This window comes from Mytilus galloprovincialis, chromosome 11, assembly GCF_965363235.1.
Source record: "Mytilus galloprovincialis chromosome 11, xbMytGall1.hap1.1, whole genome shotgun sequence".
In the NCBI taxonomy this organism is placed as follows: Eukaryota; Metazoa; Mollusca; class Bivalvia; order Mytilida; family Mytilidae; genus Mytilus; species Mytilus galloprovincialis.
The window spans coordinates 7,058,058-7,069,851 of NC_134848.1; the positions used below are offsets into that span (position 1 = coordinate 7,058,058).

At 31.9% G+C, this 11,794-nt stretch overlaps 1 protein-coding gene and 1 long non-coding RNA gene across 5 annotated transcripts in view; one reads left to right on the forward strand and one right to left on the reverse strand.

Moving 5' to 3' along the window:
• The window catches only part of LOC143051569 (disintegrin and metalloproteinase domain-containing protein 10-like), a 57,057-nt gene extending 52,445 nt beyond the window's left edge, over positions 1 to 4,612 (forward strand). For 2 of the 4 annotated variants that reach the window (XM_076224455.1, XM_076224458.1), the window contains one exon: positions 4,298 to 4,612. In XM_076224455.1, the coding sequence (XP_076080570.1) occupies positions 4,298 to 4,435 (138 nt within the window). In that variant the 3' untranslated portion in view covers positions 4,436 to 4,612. Of the gene's footprint in view, positions 1 to 1,439; positions 1,471 to 4,297 lie in introns of all 4 variants that reach the window. The other 2 variants (XM_076224457.1, XM_076224456.1) reach the window with 2 other exon arrangements.
• Positions 4,613 to 7,678: 3,066 nt separating this feature from the next.
• LOC143051570 (uncharacterized) lies at positions 7,679 to 8,515 on the reverse strand. The gene is made up of 2 exons (XR_012970839.1): positions 8,224 to 8,515; positions 7,679 to 8,027 (listed from the first exon to the last, which is right to left on the reverse strand). It is a non-coding gene; the product is annotated as an uncharacterized LOC143051570 (long non-coding RNA).
• Positions 8,516 to 11,794: the final 3,279 nt, after the last annotated feature.

Here is an 11,794-nt window from a genome sequence, read left to right on the forward strand (position 1 = left end):
AGGGTTTCATATGAAATAAAATTTAAAAAATAAAATCCTCCCACCCGCCCCATTTTTTTTAAAAATTTGGATGAAAATCTACTAATTAATTTTAGTTGGCCTAACAAAAGTTAATTAAATTTATTATTGGACAGTACTACACCGACCACCAACACAAACCACCAGCACCAGAATTAACTGAAACAAATAGAGGAACTAACTAAGACAACCAAAGAACAACATTTAGATGAAACTTGGTACAGAAACAAAATATGCAATATCAACAATGATCAATAAAACTTCTGCATGGTTTTATTTGCCATTTTTCTTTTGAATTTCCTGAAAGATCTTATATTTGAGAAGAAAAAAATCATAACATTAATTCAAAATAGCAAAAATCCTATCTCGCAAAGTTTTTGGAAAAAGTTTTAAAAGAAAATTTGTTTTCAGAATAATCAAGATATTAAATCAATTCTAATGCTATTGGTTTTCAAAACTATGAAGATATCAAGTTGTCTCCCCTTTTATAGAGCTAGACAGACATAGCACACACTATACAGCATGCACTGAGGGTCTGTAGGGCGAACTGCACATAACAAATTCTAGTGGATATTATTTATTAACCACACATATGTTAATCAGTTGTTTTCTTTTAAAAAAAATAAAATTGAAATGATAGTTAGGGATAAGTATTGACCATTTGTGTCGAACAGAAATCCAATAATAGACTTTAAGCTAGCTTTCTGTTTGGTCACGGTGGTGTCTTAGTCAGTCTGTGTTTGCTATTTGTATTTATGGACAATATGTTTATATCTTTGACAAATCATTTGAATTAAATATTCATTAAATAAATTTGAAAGTTGACTTGGTCAGACCTGATCATGCTGATTCTATACCTGTTGTGCATTTAATCACTTTTAAGAAACTGAATAAAGTTTGAAATTCTTATATGTAATTATTATTTATAAATGAATTGACCTTGTGGTTTTTGGACCTGGGAATAAAAACCATTCTTTTCATTTTAAATCAGGACACAAATGAAGTTTTTTATATTTCATTGTCAGTATTTAGTTGCTTTGTTTATAAATGTTGCTATATATATATAAGTGTTATAAAGCAGCTTTTAAATGTTATTTATTCAACGTAGCAGTTTAGCTTAAAGATGAAATTATAATTCTATTCATAGAAAAACATGCATGTGTCCTACATGTAATGTGTTAAGTCAACAATATACAAATCTATTTATAGATATTCTATTTTTACCATATCTATTTATAGAAAAACATGCATGTGTCTCACATGTAGTGTGGTAAGTCAACAATATACATATCTATTTATAGATATTCTATTTTTACCATATCTATTTATAGAAAAACATGCATGTCTCACATGTAGTGTGGTAAGTCAACAATATACATATCTATTTATAGATATTCTATTTTTACCATATCTATTTATAGAAAAACATGCATGTGTCTCACATGTAGTGTGGTAAGTCAACAATATACAATTGATATAGTCCTCATCTATTTATAGATATTCTATTTTTACCTTATCTATTTATAGATATTCTATTTTTATCATGGTATATTTTGCTTAGTTCTGATTTCAACCCACCTTGTTTATTTGGCCAGGTTTTATAAATGCCAGCTTATACCTCTTCATTTTGAGCTCACTTTGTCTGAAGAACCATGTGAGCTTTTGTCATCTCTTTGCGCCCATTATCTGCAAACTTTTCTTAAACAATCTGAAACTGCTCAATGGATTGAAACAGTACAGTCAAATCTGCTAAACGAGATCACATGGAAGAAGCAAAAACTGAAAAAAAACCTGTGTTATAACTTATAAGACCATTAGTTGAAGGTGCCTTTAGAGTGCATTTTATATTGATTGAACCGGCATTAGTAGTAAAAGACCCCCTGTCTTATGAGACCAATTATTTTGCCCTTATGAGTGATGTCTGGAAACAAGCTATATATACTGCATGTCTGCATCAGAAAAAAACAAGATAACTTCTTTTGGAGTATTAGCCCCTTAATTATATAATTGTGGCTATTTTTAGCTGTTATTGACATTTATTATGAAAATTATTGGAGATAAGTCTAACGTAACGGTACCCAAATTGCACTGAGTACCCAAATTGCACCGAGTACCCAAATTGCACCTATTTAGCAAAACTAGCAGCGAAAATCTTATAAGATATCCTAGAGACTAAACAATTTGTATTTTTATGATTTGATACTAAGCACATCTTTCAACATAGGTAAAACTATTTAGATATGCACAAAACGTTCACAGCATTTATCAACAGACAAAGTATTTACTGAAAAAGCAAAATGTACTGAAACGTCGCCATGCGACGTCATCAAAACGTCATCTTTTAAAAATGAGCAAATACAATATGTTACAAGTATCCATTTAAAAAATAATGAAGAGTAAGCATGGACTAATATCCAATTGTTCAAAATATTTGAAGAAATTAAACAAAAGCTCTGTTATTAGACTTTTGACGATGTGAATTTAAGCATGGATGCAATTTGGGTACTCCTCATTTCAGAATCATTGATGGTTTGGAGGTCAGTTTAGACCAATTTTTCTATGATTCCATATGGAATAAAAAATCAAATTGGTGTACCTTTATAATAAAGAAGGATATGGCTACAAAAGAAACACAGAATGGACATTTTTGTCTTTATCATAAAAAAACGCAGATGAAAAAACTGTCAAAATAGGTGCAATTTGGGTACCGTCACGTTAAAAATCTACTTTCAAAAAAGTTCAGCAATATCAAATGTATTAACTTAGAAATTGGACATAAACTTAGATGCCAACCATTATGATTTTTCCTTAGTTTTTCCGATTTTGCATTAAAAACTACGCTATAATGGTCAAAGTCGAATAGTTACGGATTCCCAATCATTACCGTTCAATTTTGTAAAACGCGGATTTTATCATTACTTTTCCGTCCTGGTCAGGTATTTAGAAAGCGCCAATGTAATGCTTACAGTTTCTCAGGAGTTATCAACCTATTGTTCTGTAACTTTCTGACTTCCGAATAGGCAAACTTGCATTTTATGAAGTAGCTTTCACCTTTTCTCTACTTCTCCTTGAGAAAACGAAAATGTACGAGTCGAAAACATCAGAACAATTAATGAATGGAATACATATTACAGACAACATTTTAAAAGACAAATTTTATAGCACATCACTTTGCAACCCCTCGTCAGTAATTTTTACTGGTAAATGCACGTTAATGAATGATTACTGAAAACTTTTCAAAAATACGGAAAATTTTATAGTTTGTTACTGATTCTGTCAAAAGGTGGCTGGCATCTATGCATAAATCTTGTAGAAACATTTCAGAGTTACTGCCCTTGAAATACCTTTTAAACTGTTTGGCTGTTATCATGTAAAATATAGAAGCTTAGGTCAAACATAAATATAATAATCCAATAGAGATCGTCTTGTACCTGAAAAATAGTCATTTCTATATAGTTACACTTCATAATAAAATTCAGAATGGAAATGGGGAACAACAATCCGACCATAGAAAAAACAACAGCAGAAGGTCACCAACAGGTGTTCAATGTAACGAATAATTCACGCACCCGGAGGCGTCCTTCAGCTGGCCCCTAAACAAATACATGTATATACTAGTTCAGTGATAATGAACGACATACCCATTTCTAAAAAGCTATTTATCATAATAAAATCTAAATATAAGAACCTGTAGTGTAAAATGTTACTATGCATGTTTCTGCATGTGATTTGAAATTTTAAAAAATAATTTAGACCAGGTTTAAAAACCCCATCAATATGAGTTAATAATCTATTAGATGGTATCATTGTGTAGGTGATGGCAATTGAAGTTATTTGTATATTGATGTAAACTGTAAGCTAGTTGTAATTGACTAGAGTCAGTTGTTTATCGTTAATTAAAGGTAATTTTTTTATTATACAAAAAAACAATGTATATTCTTAATGGAAATGCTTTCAACACAACTTTTCATTTAGAGGTAAATTTGAAATATGAAAAGAATTTATGTCATGACATATAGAGTTGTCTGCATTAAAATTATGAATTTTATGCTGAGAAAATATATTACGGAAACCGAAAAACTAAACTAATAACGACATTTTGTAAGGCTGTCTTATTAGAAAGCATCTTTGCTAGCCAAGGGTTGTGATCCAGTTCCCTCCGCATAAAACTAGTGAAGATGATAGAAACGAAAAAGTAAAAGAGGTTTCATTGTTATTGTTCTTAAAATTTGAAAATCATATGTAAATTTATGTAAATTAATTACATTTTCTTTTTCAGTCTCCCATGGGACCCCCTCCACCATACTCATCATCAGCCTCCTCCTCTAGCAAGCCTCATCCTAAACATGGCAAAGGTGGTAGGGGCAAAAGTCCTGGCAAGAGTCCTGGCAAGAAGGGCAAGGATGCAAGAGTCTAGATGCCATAGCAAAATGATATATCTTTCAGCCATTAGAAACAAAACATTGTCGTTTAAATTATGACTAATTAATTTTCATGTGATATAAGTAAGTGGTTATGAATATTCATAACAAAACGTTGTCATTCAAATAGATATAAATAAATATTCATGGAATGGAATTATTGGGTTTACGAAGATTCATATTATTATTAGTGTTACAGTATATGATAGATAATTAAAATTGAATTCACAAAACTTTGTCATTCAAATTAATACTAATAAATATTCATGTGATAGAATTATGTTGTTATGAATATTCATATTATTATTATTGTTACAGTATAAAATTGAATTCCAAATCTTTTAAATTTTGCAAAACAAAAAATGCTACAGTTTCATATTGGGTGTTGAAAGTCTTTTTTTAGTCTTTAATTTGAGGATGCTGTTCTTCATCACAAAGTCAATATATTGTGGATTCATTTATTATTTGTAGTATACCAATTTTCGTGGATTAATTTTGGTCAAGGTGAATCATGAATTTAAATATTGAATGAAGTACAAATATATTAATATTCTATCTAGACTTGGGAAAAACCATGAAATCTGATTTCCACTAAATGCATTTTTTCTCTATCCATGAAAATTGATATCCACCAAAATAAATGAATCCACAGTATTATATCTGTTTTAAAATTAGGATAAATCACAAATCATGATGTCATTAAGTTTTTGACATTGCATGTTAAAAACATATATTTTCAATATCAGTAAACTACATCTGTAATAAATATTCTTTTTTTATCTCCTCTAAACCTGGTACATATGCACTTAAATGTAAAGGAAATTTATATTTGAAATGTTTACTTAGTTTTAAATTTCATGGAGGTTATATACTCCTGCACATTAGTCATGGTTCACAGACCTTGAATGTTTTGTATTGTTAACATGTTTTGATTCAAAAATGAATATTTGCATTGTACTAAAATAAAAGGCTAGATATATCTTTGTGTCAACAGATTACTTAAAAATTTATATTTCTAAAAATGTCTGCCTAAAAGTGCTTTTATCTATTGAGTCAACTAGAATGAAATAATTAAGACATTCTAAATAGTACAGAGATGATGTTTAAGGTGGTACCACTTGACACCACGGGGAGATAACTCTGTAAAATCAGTCAAATGTTTTAATCACATTGTATTGTTAAGGAAACATGAAGCTTCTCAATGATCAAAGCCCACCTTGAATATAATGGAAATATAACCTAACTATTAAGGTGGTAGACCTTGGTTCAGGGAGATAACTCTTTAAATCAGTTATGTGTTTGTTAAAGTCAAGTTTCATCAATGTTTTTAAGCATTTACCTGAAACAGATTGGAAATAATCTATGTAACCTGGAAGCTTAGAATATATTTATGAAAATGGTTGACACAAACGTACTGATGATTTTAAGAGTTATCTCCCTGAATCAAGGTCTACCACCTTAAGATGTGAGATTAATCTCAGTAATATTATTGTTATTTTATGAAATATGTTTTTTGAATGACGGATATGTGTGGTTAGAGAATAGTTTGACCTTGAGATTAACCTTGTATTGTAATGTACCAGTAATGTCACTTAGTTTGTCTAAAGGATGTTCGCTCCTCTGTATTTAAAATAAGAAGATTTTCAAAAAGCTGTTATTTGCTCTTTAAATAGAATTGTTGTCTCTTTGACATTCCCCATTTCCATTCTCAATTTTATTAACAAATTGATATTAAAGAAATAATGGAACTTTAAAAAGCAGAACCATTTGCGGGAAAAGACTCTCTAGATTTTTCATATATATATCATTGGCATGTTTTTTCTTTCAAAAACTGAAAAAGTAACAAGAATTTTTTTAAAGATTTTTAAAAATGGCTTTTCGAGTTTTATGAAATAAAATTATAGGAAGAAGAGTAGGGTTTTTACATGGATAAAACCAGAGGATTCTGAATATTGGACAAAAAGCAAAAAGCAAGAGTAGCGAACATCTTTATTAGAAATTTTATCTTATAAAGTGCAATGGGAGATCAGATTTGTTTTCAAGACACATTTTTCGTAAACAAAATTATTCTTTCACATTCTTACAGACAGGTTTAACAATGTGTTATTTTGTATATTATCTTCCTCCTTTTTTATTATATATATATGTTTATTAGTTACTATAGATTGAGTCTGTTCTATTACAAAGAACCAAAAATTAGAGCTTTTGTCTTAAAATATTTGATATAACCCAATTAAGATATCCTATTGCACAAAGCTACAAGGGGCAATATCCCTAAATGATAGTGCAATATAAATGGGTTTTTTTTCTTCAATAAGCCAACATTTTTTAAAATATTATGTTGATTTTCTTGGTAAATAAAGATGGGAGGTTGTATCAGCTTAACTTTTCTAGCACACTTTGTATATTTTTGATTTGCAAAAAAATTCTTAGTTGAAAAAATATAACATGACCTTTGAATTATTTATGACTATTACCATTAAGTGACTGAACATTGATTTTTTTTCTAGGAAATGTATTTTTTGTAATAAACAATTGTCCTTTTATCTTTGCTTTTGAAAAAAAAACTTTCATAGAAACTTAATTTCTTGATGTCATAGTGCAATTCCTGTTGTAGTTATTGTTGAAATGTTTTTCAGGTTTAAAAGTTAAAAAACAATGACTTCAATTGAGACATAGAAATGTGGGTTTTATTGTTTACAAGTATTTTTTATAGTTTCATTGCTATATTACAAGCTGATTGACAGATAATAGGGATTTTTATAAAAGATATGTAAGGGCTATTCCATTCAAGTTTGGGGTGTTTTCGTAGGGTTGTGGGGGAATTTAGAACCATTTTTATAGAAACCATATACATATTTATCTTTTGAATGGTACATGAGGAAAAGCCTCCTCGTAAAGACGTATTTAAGAAAATGTCCATTTTATAGTATATAATATTCAGATTCCATTGTATTTATTTTTTAATGTTTATCTGTTTACAAATTTATTATGTGGTTTCAACAAACTTGTAATTTATTATGTGGTTTCAACAGACTTGTAATTTTGTTTCTTTATTGTGTAGTTTTCTATAAATGTTCCTGCTTATAAAATTACTTGCTTACCTAAATGAAACTAGTCTCCTTTTGAAGAGATAAAATGCTAATTGATATATTATTGACTGATTAAGTTCATGAATATCAATAAATTAAATAGATTTACAGAAAATTTAAACTGTATCTGGATTTTTTGCCAGAACGTTTGTATTTGGAAAATGTTCTTCAAAAATACAAACCAGGTTGAGAGTTACCTCCCCTATCCAGTTGTTTTCACAGTCTGCGCCAAAAACTTTTTCATCTACTAGTCCGGAAACTAAATATCAAAACTTGTCCCAATATGACTATATAAAATTTTGAAAATTTTCACTAGTCCGAATCAATATTTACTAGTCTGGGGCATTGGACTAGTGGCTAACGGTGCAGACTGTTTTCAGAGTTGTAATTCTTTGATGTTTTGTGCATATCGGAAAAAAATTATTGAAAGTAAGTTTTCACTGTACAAGGTTTTTACAACTTCTAAATATTGGTGTTTCATCCTTTGTGAACTCTCCTATTTAAGGGGAAGCTAACTCTTTAAATCAGTTAAGCGTTTGTAAAAGTCAAGTTCATCCATGTATTTTAAGCATTTACCTGAAACAGATTGAAAATAATCTATGTAACCTAGAAGCTTAGAATATATTCTTAAAAAATGGTTGACATAAACGTACTGATGATTTTCAGAGTTATTTCCCTTAACCTAGGTCTACCTCCTTAAGATCCAATTTCTCTGCTAAAAAGATATCATTTTGACAGGAGAATACTGTTTATACTATTATTTCAGGGGGGTTTGGGGTGGTGATTCTATTGTTCACATCTACAGTCCATTCATTTTATGCAAACTTTATTTTTGTAAATATTTAACTTTAATTTTATATGTAATTTTACACATTTTTCATAATATATGTGTATTTTTGGGTTTTTAAATCATTAAATTTTGTACATAAAATGGTCATAATATAAAATTAAGTAATTTATGAAAATAAAGTATCATTTTATAGACTTATGTTTCTTTATATTAGGTTATACAATACATCATTTAATATATTGGCCTAATAAGACAACTAACCACAAAGTCCATATGAGGTAGATTCACTATAGGCCACCAACAGCCTTCAACAATGAGCAAATTCAATACAGTATATACAGTTATAAAATGGGCTAGACATAACAAAATGTGGAACAATGTAACCAAGAAAAACCAATTACCTGATTTATGACAAAGACACTATATTCTTTCATGTTTTGCTCTATGCTCATTTTAACATGGGGATGTATTATCTTTGTCAATTGTCTGATTTATGACAGCAAAAATAGGCAACCACTGACTCACATGTACAGCTAACACAGTGAACCACTGAATCACATGTCCAGCTAACAAAGACAACCATTGAATCATATAATCAGACAAACAAAGACAACCACTAAATCACATGTTCAACAATTAAACACAACCACTAAATCACATGTTCAACAATTAAACACAACCACTAAATCACATGTTCAACAATTAAACACAACCACTAAAACAAATGTTCAGCTAACAAAGATAATCATCGAATCACATGCTAAGGCAACAAAGACAATCACTGAATCACATGTTCAGCAAACACAGACAGCCACTGAATCACATGTTCTGCAAACACAGACAACCACTGAATCACATGTACAGCTAACAAAGACAACCACTGAATCACATGTTCAGCAAACACAGACAACCACTGAATCACATGTTTAGGAAACAAAGACAATCACTAAATCACATGTTCAGCTATCACAGACAGCCACTGAATCACATGTTCAGCGATCACAGACAGCCACTAAATCACATGTTCTGCAAACACAGACAACCACTGAATCACATGTACAGCTAACAAAGACAACCACTGAATCACATGTTCAGCAAACACAGACAACCACTGAATCACATGTTTAGGAAACAAAGACAATCACTAAATCACATGTTCAGCTATCACAGACAGCCACTGAATCACATGTTCAGCGATCACAGACAGCCACTGAATCACATGTTCTGCAAACACAGACAACCACTGAATCACATGTACAGCTAACAAAGACAACCACTGAATCACATGTTCAGACAACACTGACAACCACATGTTCAGCAAGCAAAGACAACCACTGAATCACTTGTCCAGCAAACAAAGACAACCACTGAATCACATGTTAAGCAAACAAAAACAACCACTGAATCAAAAAATGAGCAGAGACAACCACTGAATCAAATGTTCAGCAGGCTCAGACAACCAATGAATCACATGTTCAGCTATCAAAGGCAACCACTGAACCACATGTACAGCTAACAAAGACAACCACTGAACCACATGTACAGCTAACAAAGACAACCACTGTACCACATGTTCAGCAAACACAGACAACCACTGAACCACATGTACAGCTAACAAAGACAACCACTGAACCACATGTTCAGCTAACAAAGACAAACACTGAACCACATGTACAGCTAACAAAGACAACCACTGAACCACATAAACAGCTAACAAAGACAACCACTAAACCACATGTACAGCTAACAATGACAACCACTGAACCACATGTGCAGCTAACAAAGACAACCACTTAACCACATGTACAGCTAACAAAGACAACCACTGTACCACATGTTCAGCAAACACAGACAACCACTGAACCACATGTACAGCTAACAAAGACAACCACTGAACCACATGTACAGCTAACAAAGACAACCACTGAACTACATATACAGCTAACAAAGACAACCACTGAAACACATGTTCAGCAAACACAGACAACTACTGAACCACATGTACAGGTAACAAAGACAACCACCGAACCACATGTACAGCTAACAAAGACAACCACTGAAACACATGTAAAGCTAACAAAGACAACTACTGAATGACTTTATCAACAATTGAAGACAACCACTGAATCATGTGTTTAGCTAACAAAGACAAGCACAGACTCACATGTTCAACAATTAGATAACCACTGAATCATGTCCTTAGCTAACAAAGACAAGCACCGACTCACATGTTCAACAATTAAAGACAACCACTGAATCATGTGTTAACCTAACAAAGACAAGCACAAACTCACATGTACAGCACACCCAGACAACCACTGAATCACATGTTCAGCGAACAATGACAACCACTGAATCACATGTGCAGCTAACACAGACAACAACTAAAGCACATGTACAGCTAATAAAGACAACCATTGATTCACATGTACAGCTAACAAAGACAAAAACTTAATCACATGTTCAGCTAACACAAACAACCACTGAACCACATGTACAGCTAACAGAGACAACCACTGAATCACATGTACAGCTAACAAAGACAACAACTCAATCACATGTTCAGCTAACAAAGACAACCAATGAACCACATATACAGCTAACAAAGACAACCACTGAACCCCTATACAGCTAACAGAGACAACCACTGAATCACATGTTCAACAATAAAATCAACCACTGAATCACATGTTTAGCTAACAAAGTCAAGCACAGACTCACATGTTCAACAATTAAAGATAACCACTGAATCATGTGTTTAGCTAACAAAGACAAGCACCGACTTACATGTACAGTACAACCAAACAACCACTGAATCACATGTGCAGCTAACACAGACAACCACTGAATCACATGTGCGGCTAACACAAACAACCACTGAACCACATGTACAGCTAGCACAGACAACCACTGAATCACATGTAAAGCTAATAGAGACAACCGTTGATTCACATGTACAGCTAATAAAGACAACCACTAAAACGCATGTACAGCTAACAAAGACAACCACCGAATCACATGTTCAGCTAACACAGACAACCACTGAATCACATGTGCAGCTAACAAAGACAACTACTGAATGACTTGTTCAACAATTGAAGACAACCACTAAATCATGTGTTTAGCTAACGAAGACAAGCACAGACTCACATGTTCAACAATTAAAGACAACCACTGAATCATGTCTTTAGCTAACAAAGACAAGCACCGACTCACATGTTCAACAATTAAAGACAACCACTGAATCATGTGTTTACCTAACAAAGACAAGCACCGACTCACATGTACAGCACACCCAGACAAGCACTGAATCACATGTTCAGCGAACACAGATAACCTCTAAATCAAATGTTCAGTTAACAAAGACAACCATTGAATCACATGTACAGCTAATAAATACAACCACTGAAACACATGTAAAGCTAATAAAGACATCCACTGAATCACCTGTTCAGCTAACAAAGACAACCATT